This window comes from Monodon monoceros, unplaced genomic scaffold (assembly GCF_005190385.1).
Source record: "Monodon monoceros isolate NGI ecotype Baffin Bay Population unplaced genomic scaffold, NGI_Narwhal_1 Super_Scaffold_9, whole genome shotgun sequence".
In the NCBI taxonomy this organism is placed as follows: domain Eukaryota; kingdom Metazoa; phylum Chordata; class Mammalia; order Artiodactyla; family Monodontidae; genus Monodon; species Monodon monoceros.
In genome coordinates this window covers 17,684,389-17,711,529 of record NW_021703786.1, presented here as the reverse complement: position 1 = coordinate 17,711,529, position 27,141 = coordinate 17,684,389, and the positions used below count along the sequence as shown (strand labels likewise).

General features: G+C 55.9%; 1 protein-coding gene across 3 annotated transcripts; it reads left to right on the top strand.

Moving 5' to 3' along the window:
• Nucleotides 1-479: 479 nt before the first annotated feature.
• Nucleotides 480-27,075, top strand: JUP (junction plakoglobin). 3 transcript variants are annotated; one of them, XM_029212379.1, is made up of 15 exons: nt 480-655; nt 11,386-11,598; nt 14,732-14,988; nt 15,226-15,464; nt 16,551-16,752; nt 17,545-17,689; nt 17,816-17,919; nt 19,628-19,966; nt 21,599-21,754; nt 21,964-22,083; nt 24,571-24,721; nt 24,830-24,951; nt 25,492-25,531; nt 25,797-25,962; nt 26,291-27,075. In XM_029212379.1, exons 2-14 carry the CDS (start codon nt 11,391-11,393, stop codon nt 25,946-25,948), a joined length of 2,235 nt encoding a protein of 744 aa, XP_029068212.1. In that variant the 5' UTR covers nt 480-655; nt 11,386-11,390; the 3' UTR covers nt 25,949-25,962; nt 26,291-27,075. The 3 variants fall into 3 exon arrangements, with proteins under 3 accessions (XP_029068212.1, XP_029068211.1, XP_029068213.1); XM_029212378.1 differs by having other exon boundaries at nt 11,383-11,598; XM_029212380.1 differs by having other exon boundaries at nt 512-739; nt 11,383-11,598.
• Nucleotides 27,076-27,141: the final 66 nt, after the last annotated feature.

Sequence of the window (27,141 nt, the reverse complement as noted above, 5' to 3'; positions counted from 1 at the left end):
GTTATTACCACTTTGAGGCAAGGGTGAATAAGCCCAAAGAAGCATCATGCCTGACGCTGAGTTGGCTGGCCAGTGAAGTCGTCTGTCCTTTCCCATGGCCCCTCCTGACTCACCTGTTGGACAGGTAGGGGGAAGGGGAGAGTAATCATTCTTACCTGCTCGGGGGTAGGGTGGGACAAGACACACCCCATCCCTTCCATTGGTTCTTTCCTTAGTCTTACTGACAGTTCCTTGCCCAATCAGGAGGAAGTAACCCTCAATCTGCCAATAGGTGCGGAGTTAGGATGGAACCTCAAGTTGGAAAAACGTCTCTAGGGCCGAGTGGCAGTCCCTGGGGCCAATGGCCAGCGGATAAACAGAGGCGGCGGTGAAAGGGGACTGGGCGCGAGGCTCCGCCTCTCCATAGGACAGTCAGGCCAGGCAGCCAGTAAGCCCACATCAGCGGGTGGGCGTCTCCCTCAGGGGCGGAGCTTCGAGGGGGCGAGAGGCGTGGCTTGGCTGTCAGGTCCTTTCGCCTTTTGTTCGGTTACTGAGTTGCTGCCTTGGCCAGAGTCCGGAGCAGCCACCGCCCGAGTGCGCTAAGCTCAGTTCGCAGCCCGCGCCGGCTCCCAGCCCGGCCCGACCCCTACCCAGCCCGGCCAGGCTCCAAACGCAGGTGCGGACGATCGGGGCAGGTAACGCTGAGGCGAGGGAAGCGGGGCGAGCGGACGAGAGGCCGATCCCCGCCGTCCCCGGGCAGGTGAGGGCGGGAGCCAGGGAGAGCCACCTTGCACGGGCGGCAGGGGGCGCGCTGGGGTCCTGGGCGCGGTGACTAAGTGGGCGCGAGGTTCGCGCGGAGCGCGACTGCGGGCTCCGAGAGCCTGTCTCTGAGAAAGGTGGGGAGGGATCAGGGCAGGTGCCTCCGGGTCGCGCCTCCCCCGGGACCCGCGGAGCTCGCTGGGCGCCGCGTCCCTGACTCTGGCCCTGCTTCTTGCGGGGGAGACTTTAACCTGCTCGGCCTGCGTCCCAGCGCTCACTCTGTAATCAGGAATTTACTGTTTGCGAAACTTGCTGCCGCTGGTCTCTTTGGGGCCACCGTCACCCCACCCCACGCGTTATCCTCGCTTTCCCTCTCTCTCTACTCCCCCAGGCCTGGGTGGGGCCCTATTGTCTACGCCCGGCTTGCCCAACTGTGAGGGCTGAGCGCACATTTTCCTAGAGACGCGGGCCCCACCTGCCGAGCAGGTGAGCACACGGAGTCCGGAGGCCCTGCCCTCCAGCTCTGCGAGCCTGGTCGGGACTGTACCTGCGGCGCCTCTCTCCGGTCCGTTCGGGTGGGTGCCGGGCTCTGGCTCCGCCAGCGGAGGCGGGATGGGATGGCAGGGGGATTGGTGCTGGGCCCGGCTCCGCGCCCAGCCGCTGTCTGGCACCCGAGGCTCAAGATAGGGGTCTGGGCGGAGGGGTCGTGCACGGGTGGAGAATTCACCGGCCCAGTTTCCAGTAGCTGCGGCTTCCAGAGTGTTGATATGGGAACAGGACTACCCTTCCTTTCTATCCTCTTCTTGGCGGAAAAATCACCCCGAACAAACTTTCCAGGAAGGAGTATTCACGGCGGCTTTCTCTGGGGGTTTTCCTGCCTCCTTGCCCGGGGCTTCCCGCAGGCTTTAGGGGTCCTTCTCGGAGCAAAGCCCCCTCCCCCAGCCGGCCAGGCTGAACCTGGGCAGTGCCTGCGCTGTGACCCCGTCCTCCCAGCCCCCACCTCCATCCTGTTTGCTGGGCCCCTTGGGGCCTGAGGGGGGGCCGGGGTGGGGGGCCGGGCCAAAGGGGAAGCAGCTTCTTCCTTGTCTTCCTGTCTCCGGGGACCACCACACCCCCTCGCAGGAGGTCTGCCCTACAGGCTCTCTCCCGAGCTCTGCCCCCCTCCCCAGGAATGGGGGTGGGGCCGGGCCGGGCCAAACTGACTGAGGGTGGGGGGAGCGATTGTTCTGGTGTTTTTTTCCCCTCTATCCCATCCCCCACGTTATTTAGCTGCCTGGGGATTGAGTCCGAAGAGCGCGGAGCAATGGGGCTGGATTTCCATTTGATTTCTGGGTTTTGAAGGTGCATTCCTTCTGGAGGCTTTTGAAGTCCTTTTCCCACCCACCCCCTTTCCGGAGAGACTTCGATGGGGAAGGTGGGACTGGAGGAAGGCTTCAGTGGGGAAGGTTTCAGGCAGAGCTGCGTTAGCTGCTGCCCTCCCTACTCCCCCCCAACAATTTCCTGAGAGCCCCTTCCCTGGCCTCCTTGGGGAACAGAAAGGGGGGATGTAACAGCCAGGTTCTCCATTCCTGAGATGAAGGGAAGATTGGGGGGATCAGGGTTGCTTGCCCTGACTCACTTGGGAAGACCCTTACCACCCTACAACTCCACCGTGGGGGGTAGATGGGAGAGTGAGGGCGGAGGTCAGACCCACCCCATGGAGTGCCCTGGGTCAGGGGGAGCCTGGGTCCAGGGGGAGTCCCGTACCTCTTCTGCTCCAGTGGGTGTCACAAGGGCAAGGAGTCTGGGCAAAATAACCTGTTTTCCCTCTTCTCGGTGCCAAAGTGGAGGAGGGGAAGGCATTGTTAATTACACTGGTTAAATGATTAGGTTAGCTAATCTGGTTCCTGGCTTCAGATAATACTGAGGAAGTATTGTTAGGAGGTGCAAACTGGCTACTTACTGGACTGGAGGGAGAGGGGAAAAAAAGGTAGGATCCAAGTGGTAATTTCTTGCTAGATCAAGCCTCAGCTTGGGTGACATGAGCCCTCTCCATGCCTCCACCCGGTCCCACCCCACCCCAGTTACAACCCCATTTCCTCTGGAATCTCTGTTTGGGCTGCCAGGGATGAGGCTTTGAGAGTGCATTGCATGGGAAGGAAGGGGTACTGACTGGGCAGGTACAGGTGACGGGGGTCTCTCCCTGGCCTGGGAGGGCTTGTGGAAAAGAGCCACCTTAGAATGAGATGGGGCAGTTGACTTCTCTACAGAAGGGCTATTATTTGGACAGATGTTATAGTGGGGCAGTTCTGAGCATAGGGATTTAGGCTTGGACTGAGCTAGGTTTGATTCCCAGCTCTGTCGCTCGTTAGCTGCGTGGCCTTGGTCAAGTCACTTCACCTCTCTGAGCTTCAGTGACCTCCTGGGCAAAATGGAAATAATAGTACCAACTACCGAATAAGTACTTGATAAATGGTCACTTAAAAGGTAAGGGGCTACTTACAGATTCCAAGCACTTTCATTAACTGTTCTCACTTAATCTTTCTGACCATCCCTCTAGGCAAGTATCATTACTCCATTCTACAGGTGAGGAAGGGGAGTTAAGTAACTTGCCCAAGGTTGCACAGTGAGACCCAAGCAGGGCCAAGGCTGGCATTTGGGTCCTTTGGCGCCAAGCCCAGGGCCCGTCTTGCTGTATCACCCCACCATGGCTCTGGGAAGAATTTTTCTGCCATCCCTCTTTTGAGAGTCTCTGCTTAGGAGTTTGGGGAGAAGAGAATTCCAAAGGGTCCAGGGTGGCGTGTGTGGTTGGTGAAGGCGGGGGCAGGTTTGCCAGGTAGGGGTGACTCACGTCCCAGCCTCCTGCCCTCTGAAACCCCTGACCCTCCCGTGGGTTGGTTTTTGGTTCCTGGTGGAGGGGGCTATCTCCCCAAGGCCAGGGGCTGTGGCGGATGTGTGGAGGAGGTTTCGGCAGGGAGAGGAGGGCAGGGGTCAAAGCTGCTGCCGCCTCCTGGCTTGAGCTGGGCCGAGCCATGGACTGTTCTGGACTTCTCCCTGTATAGGAAGTGGGAGTTGTCTGCTTTGCTGGGGGCTGGAGCTGGGCCAGGATAAAGGGGGGGCCTGTCCTCTGGGGAGTGGAGAGAAACGAGAGTCAGATTTAGGACCAGACCAGTGTCCTGCTGGACTCTACCAGTCAGCACTGCCAGGCTGGTCTTGGGCGGGGAGCTGGCTGTCCTCTGGAGCTGGGAGCCCTGGGGGCTGGGAGTAGGCTTTCTGCTGCCGAGGAGGCCTTTCTGGTGATTGGGGTGGGGTCAGCAGGGCCTGGGTCCTGGAGGGAGCGGCTGGTGTCACTGTCCTCAGACCTGCTGGCGCGTCTGCCTACTGGGCACCTGACACCGGAACGGGCCTGGGAAATGGGGCCTCTATCTGTGTCAGTACAGCCTGGGTACTGAGCCTATCGACACGGGGCTTCCAGATCCCTTGAGGTCAGGAGGGGACCCTAGGCATGGGGAGTTACTGATCCTGGAGAAGAGAAGGCTGAGGGGACTTGATGTGACAAAGAAAGAAAGAGAATGAACTCAGTCCCGGGTGATTGCTGTGAAAAGGGTGACAGGCTTGCAGTTTTCCGACAGCCCTGAGGACACAAGAGCGATTGGGACTCTTATGAAAGGAATGGAGGCTAGACGGGAGGAAGGACTTCCTGCCTGTTAGAGATGAGATCTTGAGTTGATGAGTAAGAGGGAGATCCTGGTGGAGGCTCAGGGTTGACTCTTCTCGGAAGAGGATGAAGCAGGGTTCCATCCGTGTGAGCTGGGGGAGAGCCAGGCTGCCCCAGGAGAGAGGGCAGGTAGGAATCACTACCCTTTGGGGCGAGTCTGAGGTCTGTTGGGGTCCCTGGGGAAACTCTTAGTCTTGTGTCTTTTGGGAGGAGAGACCTGGCCATGTGAGAGGCAGGTATCCATGAGCCGCTGGCCCAGTGACCCCTATGAAGAGAAGCAGCAGTGTGACTGGGGCAGGTCATCAGGGTTTGTGTCTCTGCAAGCGACACCTTGAGGCCTGCCTCCTGGGACGTGGTTGAATCTGGGGGAGGTCTGGGGGGCGTGGACTGTCCTGATTTCCAGCAGCTTCCTTGGCTAGGCTGAAGAGAAAGCTCACCGACCGCTCCCCCTTTGCTCAGCCTCCTGGCCCCTCAGGGCAGGAAGCTCAGCTTTCTGTGACCTGCAGAGTGTGGGTTACAGGTCGACTGTCTTTCCTCCCTGTGGGGACAGAGGATTCTTGTCTCTGGTGAGTGGCAGGGACAGGGGAGAATTGGGATGGGGCTGGGCGATCAATACCCTGCTTATTTTGGGGTGAGTGGAGGTTGCACTCACTACACAGCTCCCGCCCCCACTTGACTGGAAAAGTAATATCTGATCATTTTACAAAGCAGTTGGAAAGTTTAGGGAAGTTTCCAAGAGAAGAAAAAAAGTCACCCGTAATCCTGTTGAGGCATCTAACCATGAGCATTTCTTTCCCTTCTCTTTTCTTAGCATCCTCCTATTATCTCAGCCTCGCTCTTGGATGATCTTATGCTCTGTATACAATAACAAATTTTAACCAAATCTTTATCTGAACCCTAGTTTTCTCCAGCAAATGCTGAACAGGGAAGTAAGAGTTGGGTCTTCCCTGCTTTTCCAGGAGAGGGCCAGGCAGCGATCCTTGCAGAATGAAACCCTGGGGAATCACACCCTGAGGAGTGGACATGAGCTGGGGACGGACTCCCCAAGCCCCCCTGGGTGGGGGTGGTCAGGTGGGGACACCAGGCACTTGGGTATTGAGATACGTCACCGACCCAAGTGAGTCCTTAGCTGTTGTTTCCTGAGGCTGGTAAAGTGTTTTTCCATTCCCAGGAGTCCCGGTTTAGGGTCATCTGCTGGTTTGGGATTTTTGCCCACCCAGGGTCCCCAGCAGGGAATGGCGCTCCAGCTGGAGCCCTCTCCAGGGGAGCCCGGAGTTTCCCAGGGTCCAGCCACCTGGCTAGGCATTTCCCTCTCCTCCAAGTCCCCTTCATTTTCCCACCCTGGTTTGTTTGCTTTGGGCAGGAGCCCAGAAGGAAGAAAATAAACAGCAGCTGGGCTGGCCTGACCTGAACCTCCACCCGCAGCCAGTGCTGGGCCACAGCTCAGGCTGTCCTCCAGCCTGGAAGTGAGGGGTTTCCTCCGGAAGCTCAGGATGGGCTTCTGTATCTTCTCCTGTCCCCAGGACCCTGGCCACACATGGTACCCGCTTCAGTCCCTGCCCGTTTGGAATGACCAGTCTGATGGGGGAGACCACAGTCTCTGCCAAGGAACATCTAGTGTGCGGGTGGTGGACATTTCTCCTGGAGCTACCCGTCTGAGGGGAGAGGCCTAGATGGGAAGCCCCAGCCTGATGGGGGAGACAGGGCTCTCAAGGGATGCAGTCCTGTCTGTCTCTGTACTTTTCTAGAGTCTGTTTCCGTCTGTGCTTGGGACCGCTCGCCAGATCTCTTCTGGAGCCAGAGACAGAGTGGGGAAGGGTGATGGCTGGCGACACTGCGGAGCCCAGCCTCTCCCCTGGGGCTGCTATGTGGGGAATGTCCAGGCCTGACTGGCCTGCAGGCCCCCAGCTGCAGAAGGCGGCACGTGTGACCGGGGAGAGGGGCAGCGCCATGTCTCCACCCGGCCTCCCCTCCCAGGACCTGGACATAACTCATCCTCCCCGGCAACACCTCCCCCGACCCCAGGGGCTCTGGCCTAGGGCCGGGAGGCAGCCCCCCTCCTAGCCTTCATCTGAGGGGTCAGGGAAAGGAAGCCTGGGTCTTGCCCTGAGTACTGGGTCCCACAAAGCAGGCTGGCTACCGGCTACCTTGCCAGGCCCATCTCTGCTGGCTTCCTCCTCTGCCATGTCTGTGCTTCCCTAGTAGAAGGACGCTTGCCTGGGCCTTTCCTACCAACAGAGGCCTTGCACAGTCATGGCTGTGTACCATCCACACAACACACAGCCGTCTGAAGAAAGGAGTGTCTTGATTGTCTCTACTTTACAGAGGGGGAATGAGGCTTCAGGAAGTTGCGTGATTTGCCCAAGGGCACGCGGCCAGTGAGTGCGGGGGGGCTGGATGGAGCCTTCCCCTGACCCCCATGCCCTCCCGCCCTGCCCATGGCCCCCGTCGTCTGTCATTTTCTGAGCCCGTGATCCGTGTCTGCACAGGGTGCTGGCCTCTGGCCCAAGGAACTTCTGGGGGGCCCTGACTGCTCTAATGCAATGTTTCTGAGCCAGGTCCCAGCTCACCTCTCAGGCAGCCCATTTCCTGTCCTGGTCTCCCCGTGTCTTATTGACACTTGGCGTCCTGCAGCCCAGCCCAGCCCGTCACTGCGGCAGGTACTGGCAGGGGGAAGAAGCCTGATGCAGCTCTGGTGGGGGTTCTTTTTATTTATTTTTAATTTTTTTTTGGCCGTGATGCATGGCATGCAGGATCTTCGTTCCCCGGCCAGGGATCGAACCCGTGCCCCCTACAGTGGAAGCACGGAGTCCTAACCACTGGACTGCCTGGGAATTCCTGGGAGTTCTTTTTAATGTCAGAGCTGGGCCACACTCTGCCAGGACAGTCTTCGATTTAGGGTGCCTGCTGCCAGCCCCCTGGGTCGGCCACACGGAGGAGGAAGCAGGAGCGACAGGCAGGATAGGCCCCAAAGCAGCCCCCTTGCTTGCAGATTCCTGGCCAGTGTGGACCAGTGGGGGAAGGGTCCTTCGCACACCCTCTTCAGGGCCCCTGTCTTCTCTCTTCCTGTCCCTTGTGAGGTCCCCCACCCCACCCAGTGATCTCTGAGCTGGCTTCTTCCTCCTGCAATAGAGACTGCTTGCTAAACAAAGTGCCCCCATTCAACTCAGGGCCCCGCCCTGTGTCTGGCTCTGCCCGGCTCCCGCCAGGGTGCAGGGGCAGGGCCCGCGTCTGTCTCACCTCCTTCCACCCTGGCTCTGTCCAGGGGCATTGTGGCGGGTCTCACTCCAGGTCCAGGGCGGGTCTCACTCCAGGTCCAGGGCGGAGAGGGACAAGACCAAACCGGGTGCGGCCTCCTCCACCCTGGGAGCTGCAAAAACAGCGCTTTTGTTTCTTGTGAAAGAATTCCCCTGGGGCTTCCCTGGTGGCGCAGTGGTTAGGAATCCGCCTGCTGGTGCAGGGGACACAGGTTCGAGCCCTGGTCCGGGAAGATCCCACACGCTATGGAGCAACTAAGCCCATGTGCCACAACTACTGAAGCCTGTGTGCCTAGAGCCCGTGCCTCTGCAACAAAGAGTAGCCCCCGTTGGCCGCAACTAGAGAAAGCCCGTGTGCGTCAACGAAGACCCAACACAGCCAAAAATAAATGAATAAATGTATTAAAAAAGAAAAAAAGAATTCCCCTGGTTCTCCTGAGGAGTAGGTGGGGAGAAAGGTGGGGCTGCTTGACAGCCCTGCCTGAGGTCTGACTTATTTATATCTTTCCTGTGGCGGGAGTGGCTTCCCACCAGCATCCTTTCTTCAAGAAGAGTTCTGGTGCATGTCCTTTCTGGACTGCTTTCCACCTCTGACCCTGCCCACCCTCAGCCTTTTCTGGTCTGTCATGGGAATTCTGACTCTTTATTCCTAGAATCTTAGATATCAACTTTCCTCTGAGATCACCTGGGCTACCCTTTCTGAAGATGAAGCACAGAGAGGGAAAGCTGTTGCCCAAGGACACACAGCAAGTTTGCAGCAGAGGTGGGACTAGAACCTGGGACTCCTGATTGCCAAGCAGCAGGTGCTCGGCTCCACCTGTGCCCCTCCCGCCCCCTGCCCCTCACTGTCTTCTGCAGCATTCTCTCCCTGGTGGGCTGGAGGCTGGCTGGCAGTGAGGCAGATCTGGATTTGAGCAGAGCGCCACTGTTTTTCAGCCTGGAGCTTGTTTCCTCACCTAGAAACTGGGAATAATAAAATGCCGGCCGGGGTTGCTTCTAGGGAAGCATGAGATTCATTTGCTAGTTAAGGCTCCCCCCCACCGCCTCCCCTCCGCCATGGATCCTTTGACCTCTGAGGGCTCTGTCGCACCCTGGGCAGCTGTCCAGCCCTCAACTTCTTTTGGCTCCAGGCCTGGGCTGGCAGGGGTTGGTGAGGGGCCTGCTGAGGAAATGCCCCTCCTATGGCCAGCCTTGACCTCGGTGGTCCCTTTGGATATGGGGCTGGTGAGGGGATTGTCCCTGAGGTTCCGGCCAAGGCCCGTATCCCTCTCACTTGGCTCAGAAGCATCAGGGTAGGCGGTGGTCTCTACTGGGGAGCAGCTTTTTCTGGCTCGGGTGGCGTGTTTTTACTGATAGGGCTGGAGATGTCCAGTTTGTCCTAAGCGAATCTGACTGAGGCTCGGCGTCCAGATGTCGGCTCAGCCCTCTGCCCGGCAAAGTGGCCTTTACAGGGTTAATGCAACTGTACTTACTGATGCAGTTTCATCTTCCTTCTCCAGTGCTTGGATGTCCAAGGCCTCCTGCCTGAATTTTCTCCCTGGGGCTTCTGCGACAGGCTTTCTCCTCCCAAACTCTCCTGTATTCTCTGTGTCCAGGGAAGGCAGGAGTGCCGGGCAGTGTGTGGTTAGGGTGGGGGTGGGGGGGAAGGGCTTCCCCTGAAATAGCCACACTTGGCCGGTGCCTGGAAAGCAGCTGGGCACGTCTGGAGGCACCGAGCCCGCTTCTGTTTATCAGCCTGAAACTGAGTCACTCGGGGTGATGGGAGGAGAGGAAGGAGTCTGCGGGGAGCTGGTCTGGCCCCTGCCTCTGCCGGTCCCAGATGTGCTCACAGGCAGGCGAGGAGCTGGGGTCGCCATAAAAGGCAGGGTGGCATGAAGGATCTTTGTCATCCTCCCGGAGGGTGGCACTGGGGCCGTCCCAGAAGACATATCCTTGGTGATCTTTGTTCCCGGGGTGGGACCAGGCTCACCAGCCACTCCAGCCTCGTCCTTAACTGGTCTCCCAACACAATGGGACAGTGGGTTTGAGGTGCTGGGTACTGCTGCCCAGCCTCACGGGTGGACCAGCCTGGGGTCTGCTTGCCATCTGAGGCCACACTGGGTGTGCACAGGCCACAGACTCGGGTGTCACTCACACTTGGGCCTGGGCCTGGCTCTGTCATTTCTCTGCTATGCCTTCTCAGTGGGTGGAGCCTCAGTTTCCCCATCTGTAAATGCGGGAGCAGAGCATGTGCTTCGAAACCCACTTGTGAGGGTGGTGACCTTTTAAAATTTATTTATTTTATTTGTTTTTTAAATTTTTGGCTATGTTGGGCCTTCGTTGCTGCGCGCAGGCTTTCTCTAGTTACGGTGAGGGGGGGCTACTCTTTGTTGTGGTGCGCGGGCTTCTCATTGCAGTGGCTTCTCTTGTTGCGGAGCACGGGCCCTAGGTGCGCGGGCTTCAGTAGTTGCGGCACGCGGGCTCAGTAGCTGTGGCTTGGGGGCTTTGGAGCGCAGGCTCAGTAGTTGTGGCGCATGGCCCTTGTTGCTCCGCGGCATGTGGGATCTTCCTGGACCAGGGCTCGAACCCGTGGCCCCTGCATGGGCAGGCAGATTCTTAACCACTGCGCCACCAGGGAAGCCTTCTTGAAGGACACCAGGAAGGCCCTCACTGGGGCACAGCCTCCCTTGCCCGTCCTCCCAGCTGCTGGACTCTGGAGGTCAGCACCGAGACAGGAGCTGGACAGACCAAGTGGGAGTCACCACCTCCCTGGTAGAGTCAGGCCCAGCTATTCATGAGCCTCAAGTGGCCCCAAGTCTCTGAATAGTAGTGACCACCCCAAGGTCTCCCCCACCCCGAGGGAGAAGCAATACTGATATCTGGCCATGGTCACCAACATTGAACACCTACTGTGTGCCAGGCACTAGGCTGGGTCCTTTACGAATCTGGTCCTCACAACAGCCTACGAGGGAGGTGGTGCTACCCCATTTTACAGATGAGGACTGAGGTTCAGCAGAGCGGTGAGTTGCCCAGTAGTATGTGGCTGAGATTTGAACTGGTTGGTGGGATTCAGAATTCTGGGAAAGGCTTCTAGAAGCTGGAGTGCTGGAGAGATGGGGTCCTTAGGGCCTGAGCCTCTGGGGTCACTCGTGATCCTGCCCCATCTGCAGGAAAGTGAGATCTTGGAGTCTCTGAGGCTTCCCAGAGAAACCTGTCTGGCTGCTTCCCTGCCCCACCCGGTTTCCTGCCCAGTGCCTGGGGTGTAGCTGCCTCACCTCTACAGTGCTTCCCAGGGGGCCCCAGGGGATGGGGGTAGGTCTGCGGGACCCTAGAAGCTGTTGAAGGTCCTGAATGCCTTCTCCTGTTCTGGGGGTTTGGGGCTCGGACAACAAGGTGAGTGAGCTGAGGGCTGGGTTGGGGCATCTGGCCCTTTATGCCCCTCCCGCCATTGGGTTCACCCCACCCTGGGCTGGAGGTCAGAGATGCAAGCCCAGGACTCACAGACAGGTGTCCCATCCTGGCAGTCCCCCCCTGGGCTTGGTCTCTCCTGTCTCCCACCCTCCTCCACAGCCTGCTGACGGCCTTGCAGCTGTGGTGCGGGTTAGGGGTGATGGGCAGGGCCTGGGGAGAGGCTGAAGGTGGGTACTGGGCCTGTTGATGGGATGCCCCACTGCGGCCAGCTAATTTCCTGCCCCTCCTTTGTGTCCCCAGCAGCCACCATGGACGTGATGAACCTGATCGAACAACCCATCAAGGTGACCGAGTGGCAACAGACGTACACCTACGACTCGGGCATCCACTCGGGGGTCAATACCTGCGTGCCCTCGGTCAGCAGCAAAGGCGTCACGGAGGATGACGAGGCCTGTGAGCGCCAGTACATGCTGAAGAAGACCACCACCTACACCCAGGCGGTGCCCCAGAGCCAAGGTCAGGATCCCTGGGGACTCTTCCATGGGAATATTCCAGCCGAAAACCAGGCTGGGCACTGGAGGGAGGTCAGGGTCAGAGGAGGCAGACTTTAGGGGGCTCCCGGTCTGAGGAGGGAGGCACAGCTACGGTTGTTTTTTTTTTTTTTTTTAAATATATAAATTTATTTATCTATTTAATTTTGGCTGCATTGGGTCTTCGTTGCTGCACACGGGCTTTCTCTAGTTGCGGTGCACGGGCTTCTCATTGCGGTGGCTTCTCTTGTTGCGGAGCACGGGCTCTAGGCATGCAGACTTCAGTAGTTGTGGCACGTGGGCTCAGTAGTTGTGGCACGTGGGCTTTAGAGCACAGGCTCAGCAGTTGTGGCGCACGGGCTTAGTTGCTCCGACGCATGTGGGATCTTCCCAGACTAAGGCTTGAACCCCTGTTCCCTGCACTGGCAGGTGGAGTCTCAACCACTGCGCCACCAGGGAAGCCCCACAGCTCCTGTTCTTAGACTTACCAGTCTGAGGGAGGAGGCACAGCGACTTCAGAGCGCCCCCATCTGGGAGGGAGGCAGATTCCTCTTCCATGAACCTCTGGTACGGAGCGGAAGCACAGACCCTGCCCACCAGTCTGAGGGAGGAGGCACAGACTGCCTTCCGTGAACTTACAGTGTGATGAGGAGGCATCACTGCTGCCTTCAGGGGATTCAGGGACTGTGCGGAAGACACAGTCCTCTTGCTCCAGGAGCCTCAAATATGCCGGGGAGGCAGAGCCCGGTTCTGGGGCTTAGTCAGGGGTGGGGATCCCCGCCAGCCCAGGGTGCCCTGCCTCTCTGGGGGAGAGGAGTATCCAGTCCTGTCTGTAGTCCACAGATGCCTCCAGGGCCCTGAGTGTTGCAGCCCAGAGAGCTATGGGAGCTGGGGAGGGTGCTGGGTAGGCTTTGGCGGCCTGGGCCACGGCAGAGCTCAGCCTCTGCACCCTGGGGAGCTCCTTCCACACAGCAGGCAGAGGCCTCTCAGCTTGGCAGGGCCAGGCATTGTGTTGGTAGCTCAAGTACAGCATCCGGGTGGGAAAGTCATGTGGATGGTCTCTCCTTCCCGACTGATTGGAGGGTGGAACCTCTGCCTCCCTCTCTTCGGGGCTTTGGGACACTTGCCAGGGCAGGGCTGCCTGGGAAGCCGGGGCATCTGTTTGTGGGACTCCCAGCCCCGCCAGGGGGTGGACCCTGGACTCTGAGCTGAGAGCCCCCCTCTTGCTTGCTGAAACCCACAGTCTGGACTTTCCCTCTGATCTGCTCTATTCTACTGGGTCGCCCTCTGGGCCTCTATTTGCCTGCCCATATAATGGGAGAGTTGTCTCCTTTGGGGAGGATGAGGGTATAATTAGAACCGCGAGATTTCAGGGTTGAAAATAGACCGAGGTTGTCTCATCCTACCCCTACCTGGTGGTTAAAGGGAGGGGCATAGAGTCGGGGTTGGATTCTGGAGTCAGGCTGTCTGAGTTCAGATCCCAGCTTGGGTTCTTATAACCGCTCTGTGTCTCAGTTTTCCCATCTATAAAGTGGAGATAATAATAGTCCTCACGTTCTAGGATTGTTGTAAGATTAAATGAGAAAAGTATAAAGAAAGCACTTAATTCACTGCTAAGCACATAATAAGTACAGGCACACCTCGTTTTATTGCACTTCACTTTATTACACTTCGCAGATACTGCGTTTTTTACAAATTGAAGTTTTGTGGTAACTCTGCATGGAGCAAGTCAATCGGTGTCATTTCTGCAACAGCGTTTGCTCACTTCATGTCTCTGTGTCACATTTTAGTAATTCTTGCAATATTTCAAACATTTTCATGACTACTCTGTTTGTCATAGTGATGTATGATCGGTGATCTTTGATATTACTACTATGACTTGCTGAGGACTCCTGACGGTTAGCAGTTTTGGGCAGTATTTTAAAATTGGGATATGTACATTTTTTAGACATAATGCTGTTGCACACTTAATACACTACATACAGTGTAAACATAACTTTTATACGCACTGGGAAACCAAAAAATTCATGACTCACTTTATTGCAATATTCACTTCATTGCAGTGGTCTGGAAATGAAACCGCAGTATCTCCAAGGTGTGCCTGTACTCAAAAGATGTTAGCTATTCCTTTCAATAATAATAATCTCTGAACTTTTTTTAGCAATATGTGCCAGGCACATGCATCCTTTCTTTTTTTTAATTAATTAATTTATTTATTTTTGGCTGTGTTGGGTCTTCGTTTCTGTGCGAGGGCTTCCTCTAGTTGCAGCGAGCAGGGGCCATTCTTCATCACGGTGCACGGACCTCTCACTGTTGCAGAGCACAAGCTCCAGACGCGCAGGGTCAGTAGTTGTGGCTCACGGGCGCAGTTGCTCCGTGGCATGTGGGATCCTCCCGGACCGGGGCACGAACCCGTGTCCCCTGCATCGGCAGGCGGACTCTCAACCACTGTGCCACCAGGGAAGCACCCCTCCGCCCCATCCTTTCTTTTAAGAACAATTCACAACTTTTTTTTTAAAGATTTATTTATTATTTTATTTATTTTTAGCTGCGTCAGGTCTTAGTTGTGGCACGTGGGCTCTCCATTGTGGTGTACAGCCTTCTCTCTAGTTGTGGCATGTGGATTTTCTGTTTTCTAGTTGTGGTGCGCAGGCTCCAGGACGTGTGGGCATTGTAGTGGCACGTGGGTTCCAGAGCGCTAGGGCTCTGTGGTTTGTGGCACGTGGGCTCTAGTTGAGGTGCGTGAGCTCAGTAGTTGTGGCACGTGAGCTTCGTTGCCCCGCGGCATGTGAGATCTTAGTTCCCTGACCAGGGATCAAACCCGCATCCCCTGCATTGTAAGGAGGATTCTTTACCATTGGACCACCAGGCAGGTCCCAATTCACAACGATTATCTCATTTAATTCTTGTAAGAATTCCCTGCGACGGACAGAACAGGTGGTGCCCCATTTTACAGATGATGTAACTGAGGCGATGATGCCCTCCTCAAGGTCACTGGTTAAAGGTAGAGCTATGAGTGGTGGTCTGGGAGGCGGTCCAGAGGACCCAGATGAGATGCCTGCTCCCCAGTGTCCCCCTGCCTGCATCCTGCAGCTCAGTCCCTGCCTTTTGGCCCCCAGGTGACCTGGATTACCAGATGTCCACGACAGGCAGAGCCAAGCGGGTGCGGGAGGCCATATGTCCTGGTGTGACGAGAGAGGACAGCTCCCTGCTGGCCACCCAGGTGGAGGGACAGGCCACCAACCTGCAGCGGCTGGCCGAGCCATCCCAGCTCCTGAAGTCGGCCATCGTGCATCTCATCAACTACCAGGACGACGCCGAGCTGGCCACCCGGGCCATTCCTGAGCTCACCAAACTGCTCAACGATGAGGACCCGGTCTGTGAGGGGTCTGGCTGGGGTGGAGGCGGGGCAGGGAAGGGAGAGGTCAGGTGTCTGCAGGAGAGGGCCCTACCTGGGGTGGAGGGAGGTCATTGACCCAAAGCCCCATCAGTGGGAAGAGTCTGACCCGGGTCTGTCTGAGCTTTGTGGAGGGGTCTCCTGGCCCTTCCTTCTCACAGTGGCAACCAACCTGGCCCATCTGCTCAGATCCTCCTATCCTCCCCCTCCCCCCAGGTGGTGGTGACCAAGGCGGCCATGATCGTGAACCAGCTGTCAAAGAAGGAGGCGTCTCGGCGGGCGCTGATGGGCTCGCCCCAGCTGGTAGCAGCCATCGTGCGCGCCATGCAGAACACCAGCGACCTGGACACAGCCCGCTGTACCACCAGCATCCTTCACAACCTCTCCCACCACCGCGAGGGGCTGCTTTCCATCTTCAAGTCGGGTGGCATCCCTGCCCTGGTCCGCATGCTCAGGTACCGACCCCTACCCACTGGGGGAGCCTGGGGCTTCCCCTCTCTTGGACTCCCCAACCTGCCCACGTCCCTGGGCTTCCATACATTTATTGAGCACCTACTATGTGCCAGGTGCAGAACCACACCCAGTCTTGGTGCTCAGCTGCTCACAGCCTAGCAGGGGAGACAGGCATGTAACTCGCAGGTTAGTTATCAGGATACAGTATAGATGAGAGCAAAGGTGTGTCCAAGATTGGTCAGCGGAGCTCCAAGAAGCTGTTCACTCTAATGGCAGGGGGTTGACGGATGAGTGGAGTTTGGCTGGTGTAGATGAAGGGAAGAGTATTACAGGCAGAGGGAACAGCATGTGCGAAGTCCTTTGCCACCTTTACCTTTCCCAGCCTTGCAGTGTTGATTGGCCTTTTTCCTTACATCGTATTAGGCTGCGAGTTACCTAAGGGTGGAGACACTGATCTTATTCCCCTGAGTCCCTTGCAGGGCCTCTCTAGTACGAGGCCTTCCACATGGCAGTTACTCAGTAGGGACAGGTGTCGAGGGGACCAACCGTGCGTTTAGCACCCAGCCGGGAGCACAAAGCAGGAGGAGTCCTCGTCCCAGTGGAGAGAGGAGAGGTGCTGTGTGCTTTGTGCATAAAAATGGGGCTGGGGGGGTCTTCCCTGGTGGTGCAGTGGTTGGGAGTCCGCCTGCCGATGCAGGGCACATGGGTTCGTGCCCCGGTCCGGGCAGATCCCACATGCCGCGGAGTGGCTGGGCCCGTGAGCCATGGCCGCTGAGCCTGCGTGTCCGGAGCCTGTGCTCCGCAATGGGAGAGGCCACAACAGTGAGAGGCCCGCGTACCGCAAAAAACAAAAAAGTGGGGCTGGGGGACTCCCCTGGTGGTCCAGTGGTTAAGACTCCGCGCTTCCACTGCAGGGGGTGTGGGTTTGATCCCTGGTCAGGGAACTAAGATCCTGCATGCTGCACCATGTGGCCCAAAAAAAAAAAAGTGGGGCTGGACTCAAGGGACACCATTGGGGTGTCAGTACTGGGAGGTGGCCCACATTTACCTGGGACCTGACTCACGTGGACCCCCTGCCCCTCTCCCAGCTCCCCCGTGGAGTCGGTCCTTTTCTACGCCATCACCACGCTACACAACCTGCTGCTCTACCAGGAGGGCGCCAAGATGGCGGTGCGCCTGGCAGATGGGCTCCAGAAGGTCGTGCCTCTGCTCAACAAGAACAACCCCAAGTTCCTGGCCATCACCACCGACTGCCTGCAGCTCCTGGCCTACGGCAACCAGGAGAGCAAGGTGGGCCGCGCCCCGCTCCCAACCAAGACCTGCAGCCCCTGTGGCATCACCCTCCGTCCAGCGGCAGCCTCAGGACACTGCCTTCTTACCCTATTTAGGTTAAATATACATGTGTATACAGATGTACATGTTTCACCATATTACTGGATACTTTGAGGACAAGGGAAAGAAAAAATTCATTATCCTCATACAACCATGTGCTTCTCCAGTGCTTTCCTGTGGGCATATTTGTACACAGTTGTACTTATAGCAATTTACAACTTTGCATCTGTTTTCTGCATGATATTAAATTTTTTTTTTTTGGCTAGACTGTCCTCAAAACCACCCTCTATAACAGCAAATAGCACCTCCTCCTTAAGTGGAGGCCCCAGACTTTATTCTGAGGGAGGGCATCTAGGTTGCTCCCGATTTTCCACCTTGATGAACGAACGATGCTGTAATGAACATATTCAAGTACACAGCCTTTCCCAGAGAGTAGGAAAAGTTTTTCATCAGTGGGGCTGAGGATTTTTAATATCTCTAAGCTTTTACTCAGAGTTTCAGGTACTTTCCAAAAGGATTGCATTATTTGCAATGCCATCAGTGGCAATGTATGTTAGTAGCTTCACCTCATCCTTTCCAGCACTGTGTTTTACCTTTTTTTGTAACGTTTTGGCTTATTTAATAGTCACAAAAGCTATTCAGGTTTTAGATGAAGCACAGTTGTAACAGCTCTGTCACCCCCCCCTGCCTTCTTTGTTCCCTGTCATAGTCCCTATCTGCCTCACGCTCATTTCCCCCCTCCCTCCACAGCTCATCATCCTGGCCAACGGAGGACCCCAGGCTCTCGTGCACATCATGCGCAACTACAGTTACGAGAAGCTGCTCTGGACCACCAGCCGTGTGCTCAAGGTGCTGTCCGTGTGTCCCAGCAATAAGCCCGCTATCGTGGAGGCTGGTGAGTACTGTGGCCGGTGAGGGTGGCCCATGTGGCCGGGCAGGCGGGGGTGGGGGCTCTGACCAGTGACCAGGCTCAGTCAGCGGTGCTCCCCTGTGGCTGATGTGCCCCCATCTCCCACCCCAGGTGGGATGCAGGCCCTGGGCAAACACCTGACGAGCAACAGCCCCCGCCTCGTGCAGAACTGCCTCTGGACCCTGCGCAACCTCTCGGACGTGGCCACCAAGCAGGTGAGGGAGGTCGTGGAGCCTGGGTCTGCCTCTTCAGCCACCTCGTCCTTCCATCTTACCGTGTCCAACCTCCTGTCTGGGAGTCTGACCTTAGGAGCTGGGGGAGGCCTGAGGCCTCTGTATCTTGCTCCACTGTGGCTGGGGATGGAAGTGCCCTGTAACCCCTCATCCCTTTAGGCTCAAGGCTCTAATCCCTGTTAGGGATTCAGAAAGGGGACTAGATGAAGGAGGCTGATGTTTCTTGGCTGGCGTTCAGCTGGTGTCAGAGGAGCAGTTCTGACCTAGACCCTGGGCGGGGGCGGCAGTAGTATGCAGGAGACGGCTTGGGGGTCGCCGGTGCCTAAAAACAGCTTAAGGAAGAATGCAGTTTCAGGACAAGTCTTCTGGTCCCTCCTTCCAACCTGACTGTCACTGCTAAGAATTGCATCGATTGGCTGCTTGTTGAGCACCTGCCACGTGCTGGGCTCCACTAGGCACCGGGGACATTGGCTCCTTTACCCCTTTCAGTACTGGGAGGTAGAGTGTGGGGCCTAGATGAAGAAACAGAGGCTCAGGTGGTCCAGATACACAGTGGAATATTACTTAGCCATTAAAAAGAATGAAATAATGCCATTGGCGGCAACACAAATGGACCTGGAGATTATCACACTAAGTGAACTAAGTCATTCAGAGAAAGACAAATACCACACGATATCGCTTATGTGCGGAAGCTAAAGAAAATGATACAAATGAACTTACTTATAAAACAGAAACAGACTCACAGACTTAACAAATTTATGGTTACCGGGGGGAAGGGACAAACTGGGAATTTGGTATTAACATGTACACACTGCTATATTTAAAATAGATAATCAGCAGGGCCTACTGTGTAGCACAGGGAACTCTACTCAGTGTTCTGTAATAACCTAAATGGGAAAAGAATCTGAAAAAGACTAGATACATGTATATGTATAACTGACTTTGCTGTACGCCTGAAACTAACACAACACTGTAAATCAACTATACTCCAATATTAAATAAAAAATTTAAAGAAAAAGAAAGTTTTCACAGAAAAAGAGAGAAAAAAAAAAGAAACAGAGGCTCAGGGAGTTAAGGAATGGCCCTTGGTCACAGCTAGCAGACAGCAGAGCTGGGATTTGAACTCAGGACTGTCTGTCCCCAGATCCTGGGGTCTTCCTGTTCCATCACAGGGCCCACATGGCTCCCCTTGGGAGAATGAGGCTCCTGAGTTAGGGATGTTTCCTGAAAGCAGATTTGGCCTGGGGACCACTGAATGGGCAGCAGCTAAGGCCCAGAGAGGGGAGAAGTGTGTAAAAAGTGGGTCAGCTGGGCCATGGAAGTGTGGACCTCCTCAACAATTTCTTTCTGGCCTAGGGGCCTCCCTCGGCCTGAGTAGAGCTCTGTTGGGTCTGAGGACAGGAGCGGGTGGAAGGAAAGAGCGTGGAGCTTACAGACAGGCCTGAGTTCAGATCCGGCTCACTAGCTGTGGGTCTATGGGCAAGGCCCTCAACCTCTCTGGGCCTCAGCTGCCCCACGACTACCTTCTCACGGGTGTTGGCAGGATCACGGGGATGAACACGCACAGGCAGGGCCCATCGAGTATGAGCTGAGTGGGCTGGAGACCTCTGTAGGCCATCTGTTCTCCCGGGTACACTTGGGAAGACCCTGCGTTTGGGAACCTCCCTCACTCTGCCTCCCCCGACCCCAGGAGGGCCTGGAGAGTGTGTTGAAGATTCTGGTGAACCAGCTGAGCGTGGACGACGTCAATGTCCTCACCTGTGCCACGGGCACTCTGTCCAACCTGACCTGCAACAACAGCAAGAACAAGATGCTGGTGACGCAGAACAGCGGCGTGGAGGCGCTCATCCATGCCATCCTGTGTGCCGGTGACAAGGATGACATCACAGAGCCCGCCATCTGTGCCCTGCGCCACCTCACCAGCCGCCACCCCGAGGCCGAGATGGCTCAGAACTCCGTGCGCCTCAACTACGGCATCCCGGCCATCGTCAAGCTGCTCAACCAGCCCAACCAGTGGCCGCTGGTCAAGGTACCGCACACTGCACGGTGGGGTCCAGCGAGGGGAGGAGCTCTGAAGACAAGATTAGGTGCTGTATGGGTTCAGGCAAAGCTGCGGTAACAAAGAGGCCTAAAATACAGTGGCTCCGATAAGACAGAAGTTTACTCCTCTCTCATGTTCCAGTTTAGACCTCCACAGTGGCTCTGCTCCTGAGACCCAGACTCCTTCTATCTCGTAGCTCAGCCATCTCCTAGAATAGAGCTTCAAAGTTTAACATGCACAGGAACACCCTGGGCAGTCTCATTCAACTGCAGGCTCTGATTCGGTGGGCCTGGGGTGGGCCTGAGATTCTGCATTTCTAACAAGCCCCCAGGTGATATTGGTGGTCCATGGAGCACATTCCTTATGCCAGGGGGTCTGGTCATGAGGGTGGGTTGTCCTCACACGAACAGTTGGACTATATCATCCCCATAGGTGACTTTTAGCCCTGGAGAATTAGGGAGGGCTAGCAGCGACCAGAAAGTGGGACACATCACTTCAGCCCATACCCTGGAACTTGGTCATTTGGCCACATCTGGATGCAAGGATGTTAGCACTGTGTTATGTGTCCTGCTCAAACTCAGGAGGGTTGCGAAAAAGACAAAGGGTAGAGAGGATTCTGGGGACACTTGGTGTCTGCTACTGGGAGCCAGGGTGGAGCCTTCTTCTCAGGAGGCTGCCTGGATAGAGGAGAGATGTGTATCAGTTCCCTGTCACAGGCAGGGGAGGTGAGGGTGAGCCCGGGCAGAGCTACCGGTGTGTGTGACACCTGGTGCCAGAGAGTGAGGGAAGCTGCCATAGACTGGGGTCTTGTCAAAGGGCGCGGGAGCCAGCTGGCAGGGGTCCTATTGCCTACATTTTCAACAGTAGAACAGTCCAGATAAGAATGACTCTTAAGTGATTATATATATTGTATTTTAAAGAAAGGGCAGCACGCGGTCCCTCCCCTCCTTGGTCTTGGTCTGCAGCACAAGCTCGAGGTGGGCGGAGGGTTTGCACCCTGACCCAGCAGCTAAGTTGACAAGTGACCTTGGCAGGTCATCCACCCTGTCCTCATCTCCCCCATGATTTTCATCCCTGCTGTCCTGGTTTCTTGTTTTGAGGATCAAGTAAGATGATAAATTGCTCCCCAAGGAGCCCTGGGAGGCCAGAATGGCTCCTGGGAGTTGGAGGACCCTGGGGCAGAGACCTCTGCCCAGAGCCGCCTGCTGGGGATTAATTACAGTGTGAGCGTCACCAAAGCAGGAGGCTTCGGGGTCACCCCTAGTGAGGACCCCCTCTCCCTGATAATCAGGGTTTGGGAACTATCAGAAAAGCAAGACTATGTTGTCTGTGAGTGGGAGGTAAGAGAGAGGGGACAGGGGGCAGTGTCAGGGCCTGGGGGCTGATGGAATATTCTGGAATGGGGTATCATTTTAGCAGGGGCTCTAAGAGTTAGACATGAGGACCCACAGATTGTAGGGAATAAGGGGCATGGGCTGGGGGTGATCTCATTCTCTGGAGATCTTCCAGCATGTCTGTGGCTGGCCTGGGCGACAGAAGAGATGAGAGGGGAAGGAGGAGATGATGCTGGAGAAGTGATGCCCAGGAAATGCCCTTGATGAGTGTCCCTTTTCTTGCCAGGCAACCATCGGCCTGATCAGGAATCTGGCCCTGTGCCCAGCCAACCATGCCCCACTGCAGGAGGCAGCGGTCATTCCCCGCCTCGTCCAGCTGCTGGTCAAGGCCCACCAGGATGCCCAGCGCCACATGGCTGCAGGCACACAGCAGCCCTACACGGTAAGTGAGCTGCAGGGGCCTGTGACCCTCTACCCGGGGAGTCAGAGTGTCCTCTGTGTGAACGTGTGCGCATGCGAGTGTGTAAATAGGGAGGCGAGTTGCAATTGATGCCAACTCCAAGGACCAGTGAGGTTTGCCAGCGTCCTGGGGGTGTGTGACCACTCCCAAGGGCTACCTGTTGCTATGCCCCAATGGCTCCTCTTGTACAGGACGGCGTGAGGATGGAGGAGATCGTGGAAGGCTGCACCGGAGCCCTGCACATCCTCGCCCGGGATCCCATGAACCGCATGGAGGTCTTCCGACTCAACACCATCCCCCTGTTTGTGCAGGTGAGTCTGGGGCAGGTGGGCAGGAGAGGTTCCCCCAACCCCTGCTTCTGCCCACTGCTGAAAGGGGAAGGTTGCCAGCCACGGGTTTGAGGGGGTCTGGGCCAGGCATCAAGAGGTCTTTGGAGGAGTTTGGAGAGAAGTGGCCGCACCAGGAGTGACCACTTAGCAAACGCCAGCAAATGAAAATAAAAACTATGTTTTAATGTCCGAAAAAACCTAAAAGCATTGAAAAGTAAGCAGCAAACTGAGAAAATATTTGCAAGCATCACAACAGATAAGAGTTTAATATCTTTCATATAAAAAGAGCTCGTTAATACTAGACCCCAGTGCTAGACCCCAGTAGTTATATAAGAAGAGGCACATGCAATTCCCAGGTGGCTCATAAACAAACAATGCTCGGGACTTCCCTGGTGGTCCAATGGCTAAGACTCCGCACTCCAAATGCAGGGGGCCCGGATTCAATCCCACATGCCGCACCTAAGAGTTCACATGCCACAACTAAAGACCCCGCGTACCACAACTAAGACCCGGCGCAGCCAAATAAAGAAATATTAAAAAAACCAAAAAACGAAAAGCAATGCTCAACCCCAGGAGTTTAAAGAAATGAAGCTTACCCTGCAGTGAGAGCCCATTTTCCACTATCAAATTGGCAAAGAGAAAAATGAGAGTGCTTGGGCTTCCCTGGTGGCGCAGTGGTTGAGAGTCCGCCTGCCGATGCAGGGGTCATGGGTTCGTGCCCCGGTCCGGGAAGATCCCACATGCCGCGGAGCGGCTGGGCCCGTGAGCCATGGCCGCTGAGCCTGCGCGTCCGGAGCCTGTGCTCCGCAACGGGAGAGGCCACAACAGTGACAGGGCCCGCGTACCGCAAAAAAAAAAAAAAAAAAAAAGGGAGTGCTTTGTGCTGATGAAGATGTGATAAAATGGGCAGTCTTAGACCCCGCTGGTGGGAAGATAAGGTGGTAAAACCTTTCCAGAAAGCAGTTTTGAAATATGTATAGACAGCCAAGCAGTACAGGTCTGGGACTCTGTCTTTATGAAATAGCATAATGTAATTGAAAACATGGCATAGATGTATGCACAGAGCTGACAATTGCAATGTTACTACTAATAATTGAAAAGTAACTGACTGTCCAGTGATAAGAGAATGGTTAAAAAAGGAATGGTCCATTATATCATGTGGTCATAGACAATGGTGTCGAAGAAGAACTTTTAGTTTTTGAAATTTCTTTCCTTTAATTATTAATGTTCAGAGTAAGGAATTGGTGCCGGTAGCTACCTCCCCTTGCAATTGATGCGGTTTTTTACTTTTTGTTGTTGTTTTGCTTTGTAGCATTCTCTTTCTCTCTCTCTCTCTTTGTTTTTTAAATTTAATTTAATTTTTTATACAGCAGGTTCTTTTTTTAAAAATCAATTTATGTATTATTTTTGGCTGAGTTGGGTCTTTGTTGCCGCGCGCAGGCTCTCTCTAGTTGCGGCGAGCAGGGGCTGCTCTTCGTTGCGGTGCGCCTGCTTCTCATTGCAGTGGCTTTTCTTGTTGCGGAGCACGGGCTCTAGGTGCGTGGGCTTCAGTAGTTGTGGCTCGTGGGCTCTAGAGCGCAGGCTCAGTAGTTCCGGCACACGGGCTTAGTTGCTCCGCGGCATGTAGGATCTTCCCGGCCCAGGACTCGAACCCGTGTCCCCTGCATTGACAGGCGGATTCTTAACTACTGGCACCGCCAGGGAAACCCCTATACAGCAGGTTCTTATTAGTTATCTACTTTATACACATCAGTGTATACATGTCAATCCCAATCTCCCAGTTCATCCCACCACCCCCACCCCCACTCCCCCTGCTTTCCCCCCTTGGTGTCCTTACTTTTGTTCTCTATATCTGTGTCTCTATTTCTGCCTTGCAAACTGATTCATCTGCACCATTTTTCTAGATTCCACACATATTAACAGTTAACGTACAGTATTTGTCTTTCTCTTTCTGACCTACTTCACTCTGTATGATAGTCTCTAGGTCCATCCACGCCTCTGTCTCCTTCTCTCTTGAGTATCATCAATATGTGCGCATAGATTTTTTTTTTCGGCTGCTCTGTACTGCTTCTGATTTGTTCTCCGACCAGGGATTGAACTCACGCCCTCGGTAGTGAAAGTGCAGAGTCCTAACCACTGGGCCGCCGGGGAATTCCCATGAACTCATAGATTTTTAAAGAAAAGTTATTGAATAATGTGGGAAAATGCTTTATGCTACAGTGTTTGATAAAAAAACCGGAATCAAATATATGTATATGACTATGATAAAAATCCAATGGAAAGAAGCTGTGTCTGGGTGGGGGATTGTGTCCAGTGTGCTTTTCCATTTCTTTTTACTTTTCTTAGACTTTTCATGCTTTCTACTATGGGCTTGGGTTAAATCCAAAAAAGGGAGGCAGAGATGGGCAGGGCGGTGAGGTGCCTCATGCCCGCCTGCCTCACGCCCACCCCACGCCCCCTCCCCCCCAGCTCCTGCACTCCTCAGTGGAGAACATCCAGCGTGTGGCCGCCGGGGTGCTGTGCGAGCTGGCCCAGGACAGGGAGGCGGCCGACGCCATTGATGCTGAGGGGGCCTCAGCCCCACTCATGGAGCTACTGCACTCCCACAATGAGGGCACCGGTGAGGGGCTGGGCTGGGGGCGAGGGGTCGAGGGGGGAAGCTGGGCCTTGTTCCTCCGGCCTGGGTGGAGGCAGGCACCTGACTTGGCCCGTCCTTTTCTCTGCTCAGCCACCTACGCTGCTGCTGTCTTGTTCCGCATCTCCGAGGACAAGAACCCAGATTACCGAAAGCGTGTGTCTGTGGAGCTCACCAACTCCCTCTTCAAGCACGACCCTGCGGCCTGGGAGGCTGTGAGTATCCCGGGCTGGGCTGCAGTGTCAGGTTGTGCACTGCACAAGGATTGCACTTTTAGGGGGGCCTCTACCATCCTGTCCACTTCATAGATTTTTATTTTATAATTGGATCATTTATGACAATCCCCAGCAGATGGAAGTAGTAGGTTGAACCATCTACTGTTTTTGACCTACAGAATGGCAATTTTATTTTGTCCAAACTAATATGAAGTGTTGGGGCAGGGGTGCCTTTCTCTAACTTGTACAAAGGTGCTGTATAGGCTGGAGGCTGTCCTGATCCTGGGTGGGGCAGCTCCTGGCACCCATTCTCTAGTCCTCTCCCCTCCACTCCCCTCCCCGCTCTAGTTCTGAGGGTGCCTCCAAGCATGAATGGTGGGACCCTCCACCCTGGGGAGGTGCCTGAGGAGAGGAGTTCATCAGAGTTCTGTGTAACCCTATCTCATCCTCTGTTCCTTCAAGGGGTCTTTGCCCCCAGCCTGGAGCCTACATTTTCCACCCTTCCCCTCCCACAATGTTTCTCTTTGTCTCCATCCTCAGGCCCAGAGCATGATCCCCATTAATGAATCCTACGCAGATGGTAAGTGTGTGCAGAGCCCAGGGCGGAGGGGGTGCTTGTGTGGGTGTGAGCAAGGGGGCAACTTTGTGACCCCAGGGCCAAAGGACCAGTGACGGCCACTGTCGTGTCCACATGCACTTCTGTCCGGGTCCCTGATGTGAGAGTCTGGGGAAGGGGGTGGACCCACTGGGGGCGGGCAGAGGTAGAAAGTGTGTGGCTGAGGGCCGTCCAGACCCCCCCGCAGGGTAACCTGAGACCCTGGACGGAGCTCCCTTCTCCTCCCCAGACATGGATGCCACCTACCGCCCCATGTACTCGAGTGACGTGCCCCTGGACCCCCTGGAGATGCACATGGACATGGATGGGGACTATCCCATTGACACCTACAGCGACGGCCTCAGGCCCCCCTACCCCACTGCGGACCGCATGCTGGCCTAGCTGCCTGGACCCTAGTATGGCGACCCCTCCCCGCCCTGCTGTGCAGCTCTCCCTTCCCGCTATGGGCTGCTGAGGCTCGGGCTTTCCCTTCCCTTCAGAACCTCCTTCTCATGGAGGCCCTCTCAGGTTTCCCCTGAAACCGTGGCTCCTTTCTGGGGGGAACAAGTGTGGGGTCTCTTGGTGCTGAGCTCCCCCAGGGAAGGTGTGCCTCGCCTGCCTCATTCTGTTATCTTCGCTTGAGGCGAGGAGTCCTGCCCCTTCTACCATGGTGGCCGGGTTATGCACGAACTCCTACGGGCCACAGGGCTGGCCTGACCCCTCTGTGTCTGCCCCTCCCTCCAGGTGCGGTTCCCCATCTGAGAGGCTCTCCTCGCAGGCGTTGGGGCGAGATAGCCAAGTGCCTGAGCCTGGGCAGGAGGGCTGCAACTTCCTGCTGAACCCTGCGCCTTCAGAGGTCCTCTGTAGGGTCTTTCTCGGGATGGCGATCTGCTCTCGCTTTTCTGTTCTGGGCTGTGGGTCCAGGGCCCGACACCCCCTCCCACCCCCGAGGCCCTGGCGCGCTAAAGCTTTAGACTTGAGGCCCCCACTCTGTCCCCCCTCCTCCTGGGCTGCCCGTCTCCATAGGGCTGTGGCTCCTTCTCCGGCTGGCTCCGATTTGGTCACTGAACTCCACCAACTGTCCTGAGCCCCGGGGGTCTCCAGGCCCCAGGTTCAAGGCCCAAAGGCCCAGAATCCAAAGCTTATGAAAAGTTCAGGGATCCTCTGACCAGGAGGATGGCGCGGAGATGTGGAGAGTGCCTCCCTGCTCCAGGACATGGCCTGCTCCCTCCCCAGGATGCGCAGTTGGCTTTGGCCCCTCCCAGGGTTAGCAGCTTCCTTGCACCTGTCCCGCCCATACAACTGCCCTAGCTGACCCCCTGAGAAGTGCTCTTGGCTGACCCCTCTGGTGTGTGGTGAGGGGCTTTCTCTTCCCCTTCCTGTTTCAGACTCCCCCCACCACCTCCTGCACACGGGTGTGGGGGGCTGGGGAAGGTCCCAGTAGAAAATTTTATTATTATCGCTTTATGTTTTTGGTTATTGGTTTTTTTGTATAGACCAAAGCAAAGAAAATAAAACTAAGGCACAGATCTGGTGGAGGCTGTTTGGGGGAGAGGGGTGGGGGGACGGGGCTCCGTTAGCAGCCTGATGCCTCC

Coding starts and splice junctions, on each gene's coding strand:
- JUP (XM_029212379.1), top strand. CDS start 11,391: ATGGACGTGATGAACCTGATCGAACAACCCATCAAGGTGACCGAGTGG. Junction 17,690..17,815: donor GCCCGCTATCGTGGAGGCTG/GTGAGTACTGTG, acceptor CTCCCACCCCAG/GTGGGATGCAGGCCCTGGGC. Junction 22,084..24,570: donor CCATCCCCCTGTTTGTGCAG/GTGAGTCTGGGG, acceptor CCTCCCCCCCAG/CTCCTGCACTCCTCAGTGGA.